This window comes from Perca fluviatilis, chromosome 21 (assembly GCF_010015445.1).
Source record: "Perca fluviatilis chromosome 21, GENO_Pfluv_1.0, whole genome shotgun sequence".
NCBI lineage: Eukaryota > Metazoa > Chordata > Actinopteri > Perciformes > Percidae > Perca > Perca fluviatilis.
In genome coordinates, this window is record NC_053132.1 from 7,671,320 (window position 1) to 7,692,221 (window position 20,902).

The 20,902-nt window shown below is 40.2% G+C and overlaps 3 protein-coding genes across 3 annotated transcripts; 2 read left to right on the plus strand and 1 right to left on the minus strand.

Annotated features, from left to right (window-relative positions):
• Nucleotides 1–169: 169 nt before the first annotated feature.
• On the plus strand, nucleotides 170–8,419 carry psme3 (proteasome activator subunit 3). The gene is made up of 10 exons (XM_039789353.1): nucleotides 170–341; nucleotides 1,605–1,637; nucleotides 1,723–1,785; nucleotides 4,022–4,126; nucleotides 4,660–4,708; nucleotides 5,821–5,939; nucleotides 6,348–6,484; nucleotides 6,650–6,704; nucleotides 7,476–7,562; nucleotides 7,781–8,419. Exons 1-10 carry the CDS (start codon nucleotides 300–302, stop codon nucleotides 7,859–7,861), a joined length of 771 nt encoding a protein of 256 aa, XP_039645287.1. The 5' UTR covers nucleotides 170–299; the 3' UTR covers nucleotides 7,862–8,419.
• A 4,539-nt stretch (nucleotides 8,420–12,958) lies between these two features.
• On the minus strand, nucleotides 12,959–15,861 carry g6pc1a.1 (glucose-6-phosphatase catalytic subunit 1a, tandem duplicate 1). Its single transcript, XM_039788982.1, has 5 exons — nucleotides 15,644–15,861; nucleotides 15,451–15,560; nucleotides 14,197–14,302; nucleotides 13,995–14,110; nucleotides 12,959–13,789 (listed from the first exon to the last, which is right to left on the minus strand). The coding sequence occupies exons 1-5, from the start codon at nucleotides 15,859–15,861 to the stop codon at nucleotides 13,287–13,289; spliced, it is 1,053 nt and encodes a 350-aa protein (XP_039644916.1). The 3' UTR covers nucleotides 12,959–13,286.
• A 950-nt stretch (nucleotides 15,862–16,811) lies between these two features.
• g6pc1a.2 (glucose-6-phosphatase catalytic subunit 1a, tandem duplicate 2) lies at nucleotides 16,812–19,700 on the plus strand. Its single transcript, XM_039788981.1, has 5 exons — nucleotides 16,812–17,117; nucleotides 17,214–17,323; nucleotides 18,133–18,250; nucleotides 18,563–18,678; nucleotides 18,804–19,700. The coding sequence occupies exons 1-5, from the start codon at nucleotides 16,888–16,890 to the stop codon at nucleotides 19,304–19,306; spliced, it is 1,077 nt and encodes a 358-aa protein (XP_039644915.1). The 5' UTR covers nucleotides 16,812–16,887; the 3' UTR covers nucleotides 19,307–19,700.
• Nucleotides 19,701–20,902: the final 1,202 nt, after the last annotated feature.

Consider the following 20,902-nt stretch of genomic DNA (forward strand, 5'->3'; position numbering starts at 1 on the left):
TGCAAAGAATATTATGAGATTGATAACAAAATGTTCTTTCTCATATATAGCAAACAAAACCAAAAAACACATTTTTCCAGTAAAAGTTCAAAATGACAGGTAATATTATCCAAGATAAATCTACAAATATCTCAGGTCAAAACCTTTTTTTTCTTCTCCTCCTGTCCGTGGATGTCGCGTGTAAACGACGTCATCTTTAAGCTCACAAAGTGTGGCTAGGTAGTAAGCCACACACACACATTTACAGGTGAATTTAATGCTGTTGGGACAATCGCTCTTCGCCTATTTGATCACATAAGATGTCTTCACTCCTCAAGGTGGACAATGAAATTAAAACCAAGGTAAGGTTGTGTGTTTTGGAGACCCCAGGTGAGGTTATACGACGTGTTGTTGCCATTTGCTTGCTAGCATGTTAGCCACGTTTTTGTAGCATGATGCCATGATAAGGCCAGGCTAATAGCGGCTAGCTTCCACCGGCTTGTTTCCCGCCTGTTACAACACACCTGTCAAACCTCCCGAAAGGTGACACAGTGACGTTAAGCTTCATGTAGGTGTGGAGGGAAGTTAACGTTGCAGCGCTGTTTGGACCAATACAAGTTACTATTGGAGGGGCACATGCACAAAAGGGGCCTTAGCTACCAAGTTAGCCAATTTACCAAGTTACCGTTGTCATACCTGAGACATATTGTGATGTTATAGCTTTTAACATCTATACTGACACACTAGCTACATTTATAGAGTCCATGATGGTAGCTTAATAACAGTGGTGGAAGAAGTATTCACATAATTTACTTCAGGCGAAGTACTGATACAACAATACTCCACTACAAATAAAAGTCCTGCATTCAAAACCTTACTTAAGTTAAAGTATGTATCAGCAAAATGTAATTTAAGTATTCATTGTGCAGTACAATGTTCCCTCCGTGTTTTCCTATTGTATATGAAGTTTACTTGCTGCATTGATGTGTATGTTGTTATTTTCCTACTGTAGATGTTTAAAGTGGTGCTAATGTTAACTCCTTTATATACAGTTGGGTAGCTTAATGCATCTTATTCTACAAGATCATAATATGTTTGTAGCGTAGTTGTCGTCACGTAGCTCTAAAAAGTCAAATTATTTATGGTGTCAGAAAAACAGCCCTGTTTTCAGCTCTGTGACAGATGATGCATTTTCCAGCTGATCCAAGAGGCATTTTAAATACTTTATTTAGCTTATAAGGGAGAATAATTTTATCAACACAAAGGAATCCTTCAGTTTATCACAAACTGGACAGGATGGGGATGGGAAACTGTCATCTGAAAAGTGACTAAGCTGTCAGACAAGTGTAGTGGTAAATAAGTAAAATATTTCCCTCTGAGATGTAGTGGAGTGGAAGTACAAAGTTGAAAAAAATGGAAATACTCAAGTAAAGTACAAGTACCTCGAATTTGTACTTAGGTACAGTACTTGAGTAAATGTCCTTAGTTACTTTCCACCACTGCTAAAACAACCCAAAAATTAAACGTATGTCTGCAACCTCGTTTAGCAAGGATAAATAAGTGGATTTACATGTGGACTGTTGCAGTCTGTCTGATATTTGGACTCTTGTCTTATGTGTTTGCAGGTTGATGCTTTCAGGGAACGTATCACTTCAGAAGTAAGTATCATGTAACATGTAGCAAACACAGCTATCAAAACTTTCTTGATTTCCAAGCAACTAAAAGTTTGCATCTTTTTTTCAGGCAGAGGATCTAGTTGCAAATTTTTTCCCAAAGAAGTTGCTGGAACTTGATCACTTCTTAAAGGTATGTTCATTTAACTAAACACACATTGCATCGTCTAAGATCTGTGTACATCTTGGTTAGGAGTGTGCAATATATAGATCTCTCACTGTATATGTAGTTTTATACACTATATATCACGATAAAGTAAACTTTATGAGAAATCAGTTGATAAACTGTTAATGGATAGTTATTTCTCGTCCATTTTGGGTTAAATGTTGTTTCGTGGACGAAAAGTGTTTAGTACATCTGCAATATCGTGAAAACTGGGAAAATTCCAGCTGCTGGAAAAGATCATGTTATTGTTATGAATTTTGTGGAGAGTGTTTTGCCTAGTGATGGCGAGAAGCCTCATTAAGCATTGAAGCTTTCCAGCAAAGTGGTTCGCAAAAGGCTTCATAAGCTCACAATACCACCTGTTGGTCAAAGAGTGTAAAACAGGCAGGTCTGTTACAGATGATCTAGTAATCATTGGAATCAGGTTTTGACTGTAAAGACTAAGAAATAACAATGAAGAAAAAATCAGTTTCCACATATCTATAATTTATTTTTGGTCATAATATAGTAATAGCAGGAGGGCAATATTAGCATTCTAGAACTGTAAAGTGGTAATGGTTTAACTGGGCATAGTCTATATCTGTAGATTCCAGCGGATGTATTTTCTGCTTCCTTCCACTTTCTTTTTGTTGGAATTTTAAACTCCGGTGGATTTGTGAGGACTATGGTTAACTGCTCCTCAGATCTCTGCAGGGTAATTCCAGACAGCTAGCTAGACTATCTGTCAAATCTGAGTTTTTTCTCGCACAGCTATTTTACAGCGGCTCCTTGCGGACATTAGCGCCGCCCATGACAATTGTGATTGGTTTAAAGAAATGTCAATAAACCAGAGCACGATTCGGATGTCATCCATGACGTAATTTTTCTAAAAAGCCTCGATATGCGCTTCACGGAAAACTTCCGGGGTTTCTCGACACACGCTCCTCGGCACAGAACATAACTGGTTTTGCCAACTGTTTCTGGGTAAAATAACCAAATGTTTTTGACTGCTCCAGTAAAATGCATCACGGTGCTTCATGGGGGGTGACTTTCTGGCCGAAATGTGGACGAGAAGGAATTTCAAACCGGGGCTCAATCACTTTCTCCGTGTGTTTTCAACAACTGAATATGGTCGTAGATCCGCTGCTATAAAAACGCCAATGGCATTTGTTATTGCTTGGCCCGATCTGAATTACCAGCAAAAGTCTGTTTAAATGACGAGGGGAGCTGCGTTTGCACTATGCTCGTTTGATTCCTTGCAGCAGCAATATTCACAGTCGCGCGGTGCCGTTTAAAGCGAGTTAGCAAGTTTGACGCGTTGCCCGAACATACCCGATCACTAATGAGCAATGTTGGCACACTACTTTCGTCTTCCCCTTTTTTTTGTATTTCACCAGGAAACCAAAGTGTTCCCAAACAGGAGACCTTAATGCTAACGGGGGGTCTTCGAGATCTGGCTTCTCTAAATTGGCCATGACGCTCGCTAACGATAGGCTTGGCTGGGATAAGCATAATGTGTGCAACGTGTCTGTAAAGCGCTCAAAAGTGCAAGGCGGAGACTAAACAAACTTCTGGTCCGCCACTTAATATGTTTGTGTGGGAACTTGGAATTGAAGTATGTGCCGCAAGCAAAACAAGTCTAATAATTTCTGTTAATTGTGATTAGGGTTGGGCATCGAGAACCGATTCCTACTTGGAATAGTTTCAAAAATTACGATTCCATCGGAATCGTTTCTTTATTGGAATCGTTTGGAGGATTTGGTTTCAAATCTAATCATGGGTTCCAAATTTAACATGCACAAGTTTTGGTTTCCGTAGCAGCCAGGCGCTTGTTGTGTTGCAGCCGTGCAGCACAGTAAGCGGTGCTCTAGCCTGGCTTTATTTTACATTGAAAAAGCCCCGTCAAACTGCAACCTACCTTTGAATCAAAATAAAACTTTCCTCTTATTTGTGAAATAAGCACGTGACCCGTTTCAACTCCACCCCTCAAAGAATCGGAATCGAGAATCAATAAGAACCGGAATTGAAAGGAAGAATCAGAATTGGAATCAGAATCGTTAAAATCTAAATGATGCCCAACCCTAATTGTGATTGCATTTGGTGTACATTAGCTCCGTTACACCCCTATCTCACGGTTATACCACCCAACCCCTAATCTTGTCCAGTCACAGAGCATCATTTGGCAAGGAAAAATAATACAGCTAGTGTCATTGTTGTTTTTCAGGATCCAATCATAAACATCGCTGACCTGAAGGAGATACACTCGGAGATAAACCTGACGGTGCCCGACCCCATTTTGCTCTCAAACCTGCATGACGGACTAGAAGCGGTGAGGCTCCTCGATGCTTATAATAACTTGTGGTCATAATGTTGTGCCTCCTTAGATTCAGGTAGGCTTGGCAGCTGCATGAAAAGGGAATGTTTTGTTTCAGGACGGTCTCCTTTAGGAGGTCGGTGGGCCTGCCACACTTTTGCATACTTTGCAGAGAGAGAGATGGGCGGAACTAGCCTTTAGCATCTGTGTTTTAGGCGCCTGCAATATCTTTGTTTACCTTGCAGGTTCAGCTAAACTTAACACCTCCAGCATGAGTTTAAATACACCTTCAGGAAGATGGGAACGTCAGAGAGTTGGGACGGCACGACACAATAACCCATCGTGGTTAAACTGTACTGCCTGCATAAATTCTCTCCTCAATTGAGTGTTCATTAAATGCTTCTGTGTAATTCACCAAGGTGTCTCCAATCTTCTTCACGTATGTAAAAATTAGTTGTGCTGCTCCTGAGTTTTTCCTTGACATAACTACTGTGTGTGCAAAGCAGAGGTGAGAGTGTAGCCTGATCCTGTAATTATCTGTTTCACAGCAAAATGCCAAAAAGAGAAAGCTCGAGGATGGAGATGATGAGGCCATGGGTGAGTAGAAGACTATTAAGTAGGTCAAATAGACTTAAAGTGAAACTTAGGCCTCCTGCACACTGCCTGCGTGGCGTGAGCGTGGCATTTATTGGGGCTTTTATCCCTTTATTTGAAAGCGACAGTGGATAGACATGGGGGGGTTGACACGCAGCAAAGAGCAGCAGGCCGGACTCGAACCCTGCACGGCTGCAGGACTCAGCCAACATGGGGCCAACGTGGGGCCAACGGTCTTACTGGGTGAGCTAGAGGCCGTCCCGTTAGCGTGGCTTTTCTGTTGCGTGGCGTTTTGTCTTTGCACACCAGAAACGTGTTTGACGCGGTTCTGCTGCTGCTAGCCTTGTCTGTATACATGTATGTTTCCCATTGATAAAAATGAAATACCATGTTAAACATAAATATATACTGATTTGATTACAGCAAAGGCAACATCGGCAGTATTGACGGCAAAATAGGCTGCAGAATATTTCGTTCTGTATTGACAGATGCAATATTTGAAAATCGATAATTATTTTTTCAATTATATTTGTATCTGCATTTATGTCAAAACCTAGAGACTTTGAAACATCAAAATGTCATTTATTAAATGTATTTGTGTCAAAATGACATAAACGTATTCTATTTTGCCTGGAAACGCTTACAACACGCTTGCGTGTCGCGTGAAAAATAGGCGTTGGTTCTATTTCTAGCAGACACGCGTCTTTGCGCCTGAGGACGTGCGGGTCACGCAGGCAGTGTGCAAGCTCTAACCTGTTAACATGGGAGCCGAAATAAAAAACGGACACGCCACGTATCTGACACGCATACGCTACGCAGGCAGTGTGCAGGACGCCTTAGATGGACACAACATCACGATCAAAAATATTGATTTAAATGGGAATTATTCTGCTGTGAATTACAGCCTCCTTATGTTTGGATAGGAGTGGTCACATGACTGTGTGTTAGCTCACATTAGAGGAGCAGCTTTTGTTTTTCTTGCAAGACAAACGTGCAACTAAAATGCATTATACAGTCTTTTTCTTACACATGGTTATACACTGTAGACCAATCATTCCTGGCCTGTTTTATATATGTTTAAAACTATTATTTTCTCTCTTTCCTGTGTCACCCAGTGACTGGCACCAAGGTCTTTGTCATGCCTGGTGGGATGATGAAGAGCAACGGAAGCCTTGTTGATCTTATTGAAAAGGTCAAACCAGAGATCAGGACACTTATAGAGAAATGTAACACAGTAAGTAATAACTCTGTCTTCAATCAAGGACCGTACTCCTGCTTCAGAAGTTTCTCTCAGCGAAGTTATATTACTTTTGGGACTGGCAACCGTAACCCTACTTGAGCTGTTAAGCTGGAAATATGGCCTGTCATAATTCAAAACTTACTCTGCAGCATGTGATATCCTCTGAGAGTTCTCACGGGGAAAGAGATGTGCTTACATGTTGTTTAACAACGTATTCTAGCGTCAAGGTAGAACGCTCCAACATGTAAATGCATGTAGGGCATCGTTGTAAGAAAAATTCTGCTGAGCAATCCTCCTCGGACAGTTACTGCAGTTGATGGGACTTCTGTACATCTTTGCTTCACTGATAGCATCCAGATGTGGCATTCTCCTTTTTCTTAGCAGTTTTCTTTTCCTCTGCAGGTCAAAATGTGGGTTCAGCTGCTTATCCCCAGGATAGAGGATGGCAACAACTTTGGAGTGTCAATCCAGGAGGAGACGGTAGCTGAACTCAGAACAGTTGAAGGAGAGGCTGCATCTTACCTCGACCAGATATCACGGTTTGTAGAAGTCCTAACCCTATTGTATGGGGCATCAAAGTGGTGCCTAGTCAGATTGCTTAGCTGCTGCGTATTTGTCCTGTTTGTTTACTTATTTGTGTCTTTATTATTAACAAGATTGTTTCTGCATTGTTCAGCAAGTTTACCCATCTTCTTTACTTTTAGATACTACATCACAAGGGCAAAGCTGGTTTCTAAAATAGCAAAATATCCACATGTGGTAAGTGAATGTTATTTGAGAAGAATCACAAAGTAGACAGCATACAGTGGATCTAAAAGGGAACGTCAAGCACATTTTATTAATAATTCTGTTTTCATTATCATTATTGATTGGTGAATGATTCCGTATGATGCTTTTGGGCTTAAGTGAAGATGTAGAGTAAATGTTGACAATGACTACATTTACATAGACATTATATTCCGGTTTTAGCCCTAATTCCGAAAAAGACGATATTCCCAGTAAGCTGTTTACGTGGCTAATGAAAGTGAATATTCCCGTTTACATGTAGCCGGTCAAAATGGGATTTTTTTTTTCAAAGTTTACCAGTGGGGGCGAACTTGTTGGACCGTGCGAACACAGCGTCCCTCTTTCATTTCTTCAACCAGCTTCTTGGGAAGGTCGGTGTAGCGATCTGTGCGCATATCCAAGTCTTTGATAATGTTTAAAAGTAGCTGTGTTTCTCCTTCTTATCAGGTCTGCAGCCTTGCAAACTGTTGGCTGGGTTAGGGTTAGTTGGTTGGTTTGTGTACAGAAACCATAGCAACGCACAGAGCTGACCTCCTAAAACCCGAATAATACCGGAATATCCCACACGTCTTAATCGGAAAATGCTATCTTCGGAAAAAAGGCTTAATTCTGAATATCCAACCGGAATATGCTGTTTACATGACCTGTATCAAATTCGGACTTTTCTCATATTCGGAATAATAGTGGAATATTGGTGTGCATGTAAACCTACTGATTGAATCAACTTTTGTTTATTTTTATTAGGAGGACTATCGGCGCACAGTAACCGAGATTGATGAGAAGGAATACATCAGTCTGAAGATCATAGTTTCTGAGCTCCGAAATCAATACGTAAGTTACGTTCATATTTCTCAAATCACATTCCATTAACCTCTTAAGCCAGAGCGCCCCCGGTATCTGGGGTGGTGATGTAACTCGCAGCAAACACTACACATGGGCATGCTAAACACATATTCATGTAGCATATGTGCTTAACGGGACGAAACTTGGCTAAACGCCATATTTTCCACATGATTACAATGTCTTTGTCTTTCCTTTTTTCTGTGAAGGTAACGTTACACGACATGATCCTGAAGAACATTGAGAAGATCAAGAGGCCTCGGAGCAGTAATACTGACGCATTGTACTGATGTTCATCTAGCCATCTCAGCCTCCACCCTCACCCCTCCCGTCAACTCCCTGCCATGCCTGTTGAGCTACAGTAGCCCCGCCCTGGTCCACAGGACTTCCAGTACAATCAACACAACACAGTACAAAAACAATAGATGGACACAGCACACACACGTTTTTGTTTTAAATGTAAAAATATGTTTCTTGATTTAACCCCTATGACGGAAAATGGGGAGCTTGCTCATAGACAACACAAAGCGCTATGTATTTTTTAATTTTAATGAAACATTTCGTCCTCAGATCTTTTGTGAATTTGCTTCATTTATATCTCTTAAAAAGAATTCAGAGTAAAGTGGTTTGTTTTCTGCTCACCTCACTGAATTTTACTCTTAACTGCATCTACGCAACACGAAAAGATGTTTGTTTGTTTTCCGCGAATGTTATACATTACACAATATAGTCGTAACATATATGAACAGGTTTTAGGTCCACAAGCCTTTTCGTTTTCAGTGAAAATTCCCATCTTATGTTGAGGGAGGCATTGATTCTGTTGAATAAAACATTTTTTAATAAGACAATTCTTTTTGGCATTCATGTGTTTTCAGAAATTGGTAATTGGATATCAGATAAAAGTGGGTTTTTATGTACATATCAAGAGGCTCATTCACACAGTCAAACTGTAGATTTATGTTCAGGCATAAAGTAAGAATACCTATTATTAGAATTGAGGAAAACTCTGGTAGTGATGTTTCCTCTTGACCTGCAGGTGGCACTGTGGCATTCAGTACATCAGCAGACTTCACAGCTGGACTGGAGGGAAGACACAAGCGAACTACACTCAATTAAAATACTGACACTGACGTAATTGCCAACATATACAGATATGTTAGTTTTGTTTTTTTTTTAATATTGAGTTCTTTGTGCAGTTAGTTCTGCCCAAAATGTACATTCGTCTTCGTGTATAAAGAATCAAAAATAGAAATGTTTAAATTCTTAAACCTCCAAAAACTTGGATTAAAATTAAGTCTATTGACTGTCAATTGTGGTAGATTATGAGTCACTATGCCTCAAAACGTATTTTAGATGTGACCACACGTCTGTAGAGCAACTCCATTTTAACTAAGTACATTTACTCAAGTACCATACTCGACTGGTTTCACATCTCAGGCTGCACCAACCTAATTTGGTGGAGGTTTTTGGGAATGTATTGTGCTGAAAAGGAAAACCTGCACACACTACTCTGCAGGAAAAAGTTTTTTTACCTGCATGTTTTAGTATGTATTGTTAGTAACCGTAATATCTTCAAAAGCTGCTTGAAAATAACATGAAATAAAAGCAATTTTTTTGTCTAACTAAAGGATAACAAAAATTCAGGTAAACAATAGCACATACAGATCAAATACCACTGATACAAAAACATCAACTATTAGAGTTTAGTCAGAGGTTTCAGGGGGAAAAGTTACATAATTTTTCAAAAGCTTTTTTTTTTGTTATTCAATAAACCGTGATTTAAGAAGGGAATTCAGTTCTAGGAGGAAAGGTGAAAATGTAGGTTAGAAAATTGCTGTTTGTGAATAAAACAAAATGCAAAGAATAATGAAATTAACCAGATATTCAAGAACGCCATCATGTGGATTATACCAAAAAAATAATATCTTTAAGGTTAAAAGAGTAGACAGTATAAGCTTAAAAAAGTGAGACTCCAGAGATCTGTCCAAAATGTTTGCGATATTTCATAATCAAAAATATAGGTGAGAAATTGTTTATATATTGTGTTTACAAAAGGTACAGAATATATCATCTGTAAAGCTAGTAATAAGATAATTAGTAGGCTTTATTTTATGTAAAAAGTAAAGCACAGAGCCCTTTGTAGTTAAGATGCAAATATGACATATTAATTAAGTCTCTATTAAGGAAACTAATCATGGCTATAGAGCATTAACAATACAGAAGATGTTTGCATAGCATTTTATTTGTCTTTATTTGATTATACTGCCATCATTGTGGAAAACATGACTGTAAATTATGCTGTTTCCCAACAATTCAGCATTTACAAGTTGATTGCTAAACATTCAGTCTGTCCAAACTTAACCTTAATTTCTGTTTAGACTTCTAAAATCAAGATGGGATAACTACAATAAACAAGACATTGCATTACGGTCCCAATCCCTAATGAGACAGCAGTGATACAATTAGATCTGTATATCATAACTGAGAAAAACTATTTTGAGCTGATTGACATCAATATCAAAACTCCTGAAGCAGACTCCCAGTCTTACACTCCCACAATGCATCCTGCCCTAATAGAGCAGCAACATATACAGTGGTGCTCATAAGTTTATGAACCCATGCTAAAGTTGACTAAAAAGAGGAATAAAAAAATCATCTTTTGGAAATTGATCTTGATGTCTTAAGGACACCAATTTTCTTTGTGAATGAATAATGTATCGTAAATAAATAAATGTTCTTCCTTAAAATACAGGGGGCATAAGTACGTACTCCCCTATGTTAAATTCCCATAGAGGCAGGCAGATTTTTTATTTTTAAAGGCCAGTTATTTGATGGATCCAGGATACTATGCATCCTGATAAAGTTCCCTTGGCCTTTGGAATTAAAGTAGCCCCACATCATCACATACCCTTCACCATACCTACAGATTGGCATGGTTTTATTTCAGTTAGCCTAATAGCTGGTTTGATTTGCATTGAGAGATGACCTTATGGAAAGTACCCCATGCCAATCTCTTGGTATGGTGAAGGGTATGTGATGATGTGGGGGGGGGGGCTATTTTAATTCCAAAGGCCAAGGGAACTTCATCAGGATGCATAGTATCATGGATCCATTAAATAACTGGCCTTTAAAAATAAAAAGCTGCCTGCCTCTATGGGAATATATGGGTGTACTTACTTATGCCCACTGTATTTTAAGGAAAAACATTTATTTATTTATGATACATTATTCATTCACAAAGAAAATTGGTGTCCTTAAAGGTTGAATTTTTCCTAATTGTTTTAATTAAGGCATTAAGATCAATTTCCAAATTCCTCTTTTTAGTCAACTTTAGCATGGGTTCATAAACTTATGAGCACCACTGTAGATATGGCTTCATAAGCACCGGAAAACAGTAAAGAGGGCCCTCAGAGATAAGATGGTTAAAAAGGAGATGGGGTTTGCAGGTGGGAAATGCCACATGACCATGATTACTATGTATGTCATCAAAAGGGGACTCACCCTGAGCCTGTGTTGTGCTCAACTGAGATTAACCCCGTTTTCATTTGTAAAAGAAGATGAAAAATACAATAATACAATAAACAAAGTACATATAAAGGTTACATTTTTAAGTGTAAGGTATTTTTACATTCCTACAATTTGTATCAGTACTACAGTGACTTTAGGTGACGTGTAATTATTGCATTTGGTTTATAATCGTATTAGCAGAGTTGCACAAGTGTGTCTGATCTCATTACATTACATTCTTTGATATGTCACTTCAGAGCCTTAAGGGACACACGTGTTGACTGCAACGCATTCTGCCCCTTGACCCTCCAGTCTCTTTTGAGAGCGCATGGTTATGGTGAAAGATTGTGTCACTATGTGGGACTGCCGAGTGACAGGAGCATGCTCTTGTTAATATTTAATGGTTGTTCCTGCCAGAGGATTAATCAGTATCAGCCTGAGACATTCTGAGAAAACCAATAGGGGAGCATGGTCTTACTAAAATAAGCACAACTCTTCATAGAAAGGAAACTGTCTTTATTCCATCATTTTTATGCATCATTGAGCTGAAAGAGCACTTTTGTTTACTGAGCTGCTAACTACATTTGTATAAAAAATAATAATCTTTTCTTACCCGTTTATATATATATTCTAAACAGACAGAGAGACCTTTGAGGCTGAATACAGATAAACTATCATTATTTGATTTACAGAGGTGTTATAATACCACTTTCGTGTCTGTGCGTTAAGTATGGAGCCTGAGCCAGGGGACAGTTAGCTTAGTTTAGCATAAAGACTGGAAACGGGGGAAACAGCTAGCCTGACTCCGTCAAAACGTGACAAAATCCTCCAACTAGCACCTTTCAAGATCGCTAATTTGCACGTCATAGTCTTTGTTTAACCCTTGTGTTGTCCTTCGGGTCCCAGTGACCCGAAGGACAACACAAGGATTATGTACTTCCCTTTACTTTGTTGAGAATTGCTCTCTAAACCCTGTTTCTTGTAAAGTAAGTAAGTAAAGTTTATTTCTAGAACACATTTAAACACAGTTTAAGCTGACCAAAATGCTGTACAAACAAGAACTAAGGTGCTGTATTAACCCTTATTTAGAGAGCAATTCTCAACAAAGTAAACGGAAGTACATAATCCTTGTGTTGTCCTTCGGGTCACTGGGACCCGAAGGACAACACAAGGGTTAAGGTACAAAAACAAACATAAAAATGACACTACAGCTACTGCTGAAAAGACCCTGATGAAGGGTGTCGCAACACGGCCATTTTAAAGCTTTAGTGCATATCTTTTTTTACATTAATGAACGTCTGTTACATTCAAGCCATTGCCAAATGAGTTGATACAAAGCTAATTAAGACTATCAGCTCCACACAACTTTCTGTATTTCTCAGTATGACTATGTTCAGAAAATGGTCTCATCTGGCAACTTTCGCGCACAGAAAATCAAGTGAAGATAATGACCTCTTCTGAGGAGTCCATGTTTTTTTAACCCTTCGTGTCCTCCTTTGCTACTAGCAACTGCATGGAGGAAGAGGGGTGGGGGGGGGTGGTGATCACGGAAAGCTTGTATCATGTGGATGCTCCGATAGTGTTGTTGTCATTACTTAGAATTCCTCATGGAGAAGACAGAAACTACCCACTGTAGCTTTAAATACATATTGCCATGTAAATTAAAGGCATTTTAATTTTGCAACAACCCAACAGTGTGCCTTGGATTGTTTTTGAAGGAGACAGGAGGCATTTTATATTTTCGGAGACCATATTCCACCCATGCAATGAGCCCTTCACGAGATGATATAAAAAGGACAATTTGTGGTTTTACCATGAGATTGCTAGATGACCAGCAGAGACTCAAAGTCAGTGCTCTTAGCCTGGCAAAAAAACATCAGTAAAACCACAAAAATACATATTTTTATAGTTTTTTGTACAGGTTAAACAAATGAAATATAACATGTTAGTTAACGAGTTTTACAGGTGCTGGTAGGCTGATTTTGTTACATTTGGACCGAGCCAGGCTAGCTGTTTCACCATTAAGCTAAGCTAATCAGCTTGCTGTAGCTTCATATTTATGATTAAGTATACATATATTAAGTATAAAGACATTAGAGTGATATCAATCTTATCATGTAACTATCAACACAAAAGTGAAATATAATTAGTGGTAAATATAAAAAAAATTAAACTAATAATTGATTTAAACTACAAGTTGGTCTTGAATCACAAATTCTTGTCATCTCTCTTTCCCTTGCAAATCCAGCAGAGCGCCCAGGGAACCAGAGTGGTTGGGATTAAAAGCGCAACTGCACTTTTACCAAAAGACACAAAATAGAAAATCATAAGATTTTCCGAGGAAAATGTCCATCCATCCAACAGCTGAAGCAGAAACAAGGAGACAATAATACATCCCATCTTGAAACTGGTGCTTCTTTTCTTGGTCTCAGCGTAGAGGGGCGAGTGCAGGCCAAGGCCCAGGCCGAACAGGGTGCCCATGTTACGCAGGAGGCTGGCGAAGGGCGTGCTGTCCAGGTGCACCCACTCTGCCCTCACGCACCACTTCTGGGCTTTCTCCAGGGTCCAAAGCAGGTCCACACCCAGAGCTTTGAGGATGACGTAGAAGCCAACAGCGAAGGAGGTCAAGAAGAGAGTCGTGTAGAAGTATTTCTTCATGCTGGCGCTGTAGATCCATTTCCCCTTTGAGACAACCTCAGCGACAAGTACACCTGACACAAAAACAGAGAAGAGGGTCCATCAAACAGAGGTTCAGAAGAGCTCCTGTATATGCTTTTAGGTGTGTGATAGTTTTACTGCATGTACCCCTCACTGAAATCTTAACTGAACACATCCACAATATGTAAATATCTTCACACAAAAAAAAAAAATGTAATCACCACAAATGTATATCTTGCATTATTTGGGCAGACTAACCCGTAATGACTCCAGCAACGACCTGGTGTGGGAAGTGGGCAGCCATGTAGACCCTGGACATGCAGACCACCAGCACTACCAGGCCCATTAGCATCCACAGGCCTGCCTGCAGGAACCTGACAGAGAGGGAATAATACTGAACCTGAGTGCACAGGGTTTAGAGAATAATTAAGGTTAGGTTTGAAGATTACCACAGACTCACTTGTATAGTAAAGGGGGGCATCGCTTCTCTGTTGCAATAGTGAGTAGCGCAGTTACCATCACATACCAGACCCCAGCTGCACCCATAGCATGACCTGAAGGGCTTCCTGCAAGGATCATTTAGATTTATAATCTCAGGCCTCATCAACTACAGCTTCATCTTCAGAGATGCAATAACAAAGAAACAGAATGTACAGTCCACCAATGTTATGTGTGCACAGAAAGAAAACTAGAGCAAATGCAACATTGACAAAAAGAAGACCAATTCAAATCTTAAATTCCTTTACACCCATTAAGAGATTAAAAAAAAAAAGGCCAAAGGTACTGGAATTTATAACCTAGTTATCACATTTGTGATCATATTCATTCAAGGAAGCACCTGCCAAACACTAAAGATATTATCTGGCAATCATGTACTTAAAAGTCTTAAAAAATCTTAAGTGGGGTTGTATGAGGTGCTTCGCCATAATCAGTGTATTACCTACAGTAGATGGCGGTCGGCACGCCCCCAGTTTGGAGAAGCAGGCAAGAGTACCGACATGGAAGCTGTGCAATGTCCTGCTGTGGACAGGGGGAAGCAGCTAAACATATTTTAGAAAATCAATATCTGTTTAGGTGTACGCTGTACTCTATTTTTACCGTTTAACGTGGAGAGTCGTTATCTATGCTCTCTTTTAAGCCACCAGACTCCTTTAAAAAAAACTGTAATTTTTCATCGCAGAACATGGGAGTTGCTGTTCTACTGCTGCCTCAATCGGTTAGTTAGTTTGTGTTATTGTGTGACTTTGGTGTTTTAAAGGGTTAATCTGAATTTACCAAAGCCAGACAATAACCAAAAAACGATCGAGGCAGCGGGTAGACCAGCAACTCCTGTGTTCCGAGAGGTAAAATTACTTTTTTGTCAAAGGAGACTGGTGGCTTTGAAGAGAGCATCAATGGATATAACTGCTTCAGTTCCCCATCAGAAAGGGCTTTTTTTGTAGGTGTTTAAAATAAGTTTAGCTGCTGTCCCCGTCCACAGCATCACATTCCTCAGATTATGTATGGCTACTCCTGCCTGCTTCTAAAAACTGGGGGCGTGCCACCCTCCATCTACTGTGGGTAAGTACCTTATACAACCCCAATTCAAAGAATTCTAACTATCCCTTTAAGTATTAACCAGACTAATAGTTCAGTGTGCCAGATAAATCATTCCACTGAATCAATCAATTTCTTCAGGAATCATCATGTGTTCCACTGCAGGTCTGAACTGTACCTGGTCCAGTCTCACACGTGATGGGAAACTGCTGCAGAGAAGGGGCCGGTCCCGTTCCATAAAACCGGGTCTCGTGAACCCACCAGTACGGTCTCTCCCCAAACAGAACCCTGCCACAGAAACACCAAGAGACTCAAAAAACAACTCTTCTCTTTATGTGTTACAATTGACATTACATTTGAACAGTTGTTACCATTTCAGGACCAAGTTGAGCCAGTCTCCGAGGACGGCCACCCAGATGAGCCTGAGCCCCGTGTCCCTCCGCAGGTGGAACCAGATCGGGAAGAAGCAGAAGAACGTGGTGTGCAGGTCGGCCACTGTGGATGCCAGGCTAAACAAGCCCTCATACCTGCTGTATGTGGTCTGCAGATGGACCGCCAGCTCAACCCCCCAACTGTGAAGAAGATCCATGATATCACTTCCTCTGCCTGAGTATGATGCACTGAATCTGGGTCTTTTTTGTCAGACAGGTTGCTGCCAAGCTCTTCCAGGCCAGGCAGTCTCCTCTGTTCTGCCTCTGTGTGATCCCCATCGGACTTTAATCAAGGCTAGCAAATTTGTTTGCCTTTGGGGACAGTGCAGACAGGTTCTTTGCCGCCTCTCTGACGGATCACAGATTTCTAGGAAAACCTTCTTTTTTTTATCGCTGATCAAAGAAAATGAACCAGCTTCCATTCTGAGCTCAGGCTTGTGAAATCCATTGATCTTGGTGCACAATTTATACTCTATGTCCCATGGATAGTGAAGAGTGCGTAATTCTTTTTGCTAGGGACCCCAAAGGTGAGAAATTACAACATTATGTCCATCAAAACAAGATAAAACATGAGCTCATCTGTGGGGACATCCCTGCCAAACGTGTTTGTCATGAAGGTGCAGTAAATCGTACATGACCTACAACCTGCCAACCTGCTTCTTCTGTTTTAACACCAACTATCTCCTCAGCTTCAGTCCCAACCCAGTCATTTAATCATTGATCGCCTTATGTAACCTAATGATGCTTTCACCAAATCATCAAAAAAAAACAGTTGCAAAACTACGCATTGGCGGCATGAATAGGCAAGAAAGAAGAAACTAAGAAAGAGGACATGCAGTTCAATGAAAAGGAAATGTTATTCTGCAAACTGTTGTGAAATACAGCCATTGGTCAACTGACGTCCTATCTGTGCTGCGTATAGTAGTTTAGTGACAGAGATACCAATTGACGTTTTGTTTTCCCGCTATCTTTTCAACCTGTTTGTGTGGCAAACCTCCCAAACTCCCCTCACTCCCGGTGTTTTATTACACATGTGCAAGGTCCAACGGTCATCGTGAGCATGCGTTTGAATGGTGGGTCCCTCTGGTATAAAACCAACCAGCTGTGTTACTGATAGCAACAAGCTTGTTTTTTAGTCACACAGCACCAGACTGAGATCTCTCTCCCTCTCTCTTGAGGCAAAGATGAACGCTATAATGGACGCCATGCAGGGTTTTGGTGTGAGCGCCACCCACTACCTGCAGACCAACTATCAGGATGCCCAGGGCTTGTTTCTCTGGGTCTCCTGGGCGGCAGACCTCAGGAACACCTTCTTCATCTTCTTCCCGCTTTGGTTTCAGCTGCGTTCTTCAGTGGCCATCAAGCTCATCTGGGTGGCCGTGATCGGAGACTGGCTTAACTTGGTGTTCAAATGGTAATTCGAGTCAATCTTTGAAATAGAAATTTTTCAAATGTCCTTAACATTTGTATAGACCATAATGGAGTGCATGTGTAATGTCGTCTTCTTCAGGATTCTGTTTGGGGAGAGGCCTTACTGGTGGGTCCATGAGACGGCTCATTATGCAAACTCAGTTCGTCCTCACATTGAGCAGTATCCAATGACCTGTGAGACCGGCCCAGGTGAGAAATTACACTGTTCATGCATGGCTGGATGTGCTGAGGGGCCAAAAATGAGCTGCAAACAAAAGTTGCAAGTAATTAAATTACCACAAACCAGTTACCAGCTTTGCTCTAATGCACAGGTTTTGTCTTTAACCCGAAGAAGTACTCAAAACCTTACGTAAACGTGCCAATACAACACTGTGAATATAATATTTTACAAGTAAAAGCCCTGCATTCAGAAGTGTATTTAAGTAAAAATGCATAAATATAATCAGCAAAATGTACTTAAAGCCTCAAAAGTAAAAGTACTTGGTCCCGGTAAATTATCAAACATAATTAGATTGTTCATTTTATAAGTAGCATCTAACTGTTGTAGCTGGTCCAGGTGGAGCTAGTTTTAACTAATTTATATACAGTTAGGCAGCTGCACAAATCTGCATTCATTCAACTGTGGATTTGCTAACAATTCATAAACATATTGAAACCAACTAGACAATGTTTTTTTTTATGAGGTTTTGCATTGTATTTTGTATGCTTAAAATATGTTTAAAATGTAAAATCTTGATTTGAAAAGTAACTAGTAATAGTAGTAAATTTCCCTCTTAAATGTAGTGGAGTACAAGTATATAGTAGCATAAAATAGAAATGATCACGTAAAGTACAAGTACCTCAATGTTGTACTTTAGTTCTGTACTTGAGCAAATGTACTTAGTTAGAGTCATCACTGTTTCTAATAGTAGTAGTAACATTAAAATGAAGTAAATGCTCCTCATTCATTCATTCATTCATGAATCAGTCACTGATATCCACCCTCATCCGCTATCCAGGCAGCCCCTCTGGCCACGCTATGGGAGCCGCAGGAGTCTACTACACCCTGGTGACCTCCATCCTCGCCATCATGACCAGCAAGAAGAAATATGGAAGCAAGAAATCCACAAAGGACTGGTGAGTCAGAAAACACATGTTGACCCCATCGATGTCTGTGTTGTTTACCATTTTCTTCCACCCAGAGCTTATCATTGTGGACACACTATCTGTTCTGTGCCGTGGTTGATCATTGACGCCTGAGAACTATTGGTCGGAAAGGTGGAAATTATGCAACGCTTATTTTGACGTGCAGGCAGCTGAAGTTCTCATGACTATGTTAATTGTTATATTGCTTTAAAAAGCTTGACTTGTTTTCATTCTCAAGTGCTGCACCTTAAGTTTTTTTGAAAATAGAATAATCAAAGTTGTCCGATTTTGTTTCGTTGACAGGTATCCGAAGGCTGTTTTGTGGACTCTGTTTTGGGGAGTCCAGCTGTGTGTCTGTCTCTCCAGGGTCTTCATCGCCGCCCACTTCCCCCACCAGGTCATCGCTGGTGTTATCACAGGTCAGTATGGAAATACGATTAAATACCCCCCATTGGGGAATAGACTGAGAACAACTGTCAATTCTGTGCGGTTATGTTTACTATGTACCACAATATATTGACCTAGACATTTCAATGGATTCTAGGTATAATCGTGGCTGAAGCCTTTGACAGAACTCAGTGGATCTACAGCGCCAGCATGAAGAAATACTTCTACACGACTCTCTTCTTGACCTCCTTCGCTGTTGGCTTCTACGTCATCCTCAAAGCTCTGGGTGTGGACCTGCTGTGGACCCTGGAGAAAGCCCAGAAGTGGTGCGTGAGGGCAGAGTGGGTCCACCTGGACAGCACGCCCTTCGCCAGCCTCCTGCGTAACATGGGCACCCTGTTCGGCCTGGGCCTTGGCCTGCACTCGCCCCTCTACACTGAGACCAAGAAGAGCAGCAGCACGTTGGTCAAAGCAGGGTGCGTCATCAGCTCTCTGTTCCTGCTGCACCTGTTTGACTCCTTCAAGCCTCCCACGCACACCGCAGCCCTCTATTACCTGCTTTCCTTCTGCAAAAGCGCCACAGTGCCTCTGGTCACTGTAAGTATCATCCCGTACTGTGTGAACGGAGCTCTGAGCCTGCAGAACAAAAAGGGAGTGTGAGCAGTGAACTCAGATTAAACAGACTAATGAAATGGTGGTTCTTCCAGATAAAAAAAAAACCAAAAACACTTTCCTCTGGTGCTTATTGCATTCGTATGTCCAACTGATCCTCAGGAAAAGCCTTTAATATCGATGGGAAATTGTGACTGCCGGTGTGATTTGGACACTGAACTCTGTGAGCGCTCCAGGATACCCAGTGGCACTTGCAAAGACCGATCCTGAATTTAGCAAAATATGATAATTGCAATTGTTTCAGAGTCACGGAAAAGGATAGACGATGAACACGTGAGCTGCAGTTGCTGTGTAAACCTCACTTCAAAGACAATCAGTCAGACAACAGTCACTCAAAGCACTCATATTTCAACTGTATTAGTAATGTATTTTAAATGGTATAGAAAGTATTTTTGAAACTGTTTTGAATATTTTTAATAAAAAATATCTTGAAAATGTATTGAATGACTTGGTTCATATTTTACTGGACTGGACTATACAGTCCCATCATTATTTAGCGTATAGTAGCCTAATCCGTAAATAGCCTCTACTCCCCAGTGGTGGAATAACTAGTGGGATCTTTTACTTAAGTAAAAAAACCTTACAACCTTACACTTATTACAAGTAAAAGCACTGCATTCAAATTTTACTCAGGTAAAGGAACAGCAAAATATACTTAATGTATCAAAAGTAAAAGAACTCAACAAAATGGCACATCTCAGTGTTATTATATATTTATTTTTATTGTAAATATATAACTGATTAAAGTGGAGCTATTTTTGACTACTTTATATACTGATGGGTAGTGTACTCTATAGCATTGCATGCTATTTTAAACTGATCATATGCATTACATGTACAATCTTGATCTTCAAACTAACTAACTAACAGAAAATACATGCACACATGACCCCTACCCAGAAATCCCATGTCCGATTTTGGCTGTTGTATAACATCATAAAAGATAAAGATAGCATTTTGGTCAAGTCAGAGTAAGCTATAAATCATTAACTCAGCCCCAGAGCCCTGGCCTTTAGCCTGACATGCTGCGATGACATAGATCCACACGTCATGCAACTGTCTGGCCGACGGTGCAAGCTGAACATTCAATATTTGTCAGTTTGTGTTTTGCAGAATACACACATGACATCCCTGGTGAACACTGAGTTACTGAAAAGTGTGAATTTTATGCCAACATAGTCATCCTGTGTCAGTCTTACTTATTTATGCGTTTTAGTTTATTTTAGGTCAAGTTTGATGGACAAAATTTGGCCTGTCATAACATAAAATCAGACTGTTTATATGCTGCAAGTGTGGCATATAGGGTAATTATGTGTATTTGTCCCCTTAGCTAGCTACTTTTATGTGTTATTTTATATACAGTACAAGTATTTTGGATATTTACAGATACCCCCTATTTCATTTATTTCTAATTTGTGTATTAAAGGTTCAGTCTGTGTCTTTTATAAACATAACTTTTTGTCATATTTGCTCTTGTCTGCTTTAGAATAGATAAGCAGTGTAGCCAGACGATAGTTGAGTGCTGATACAGCGCTGTGGAGATACTGTAGGTCAGGCAATGGGAGACCATATTTCCTGAAACTG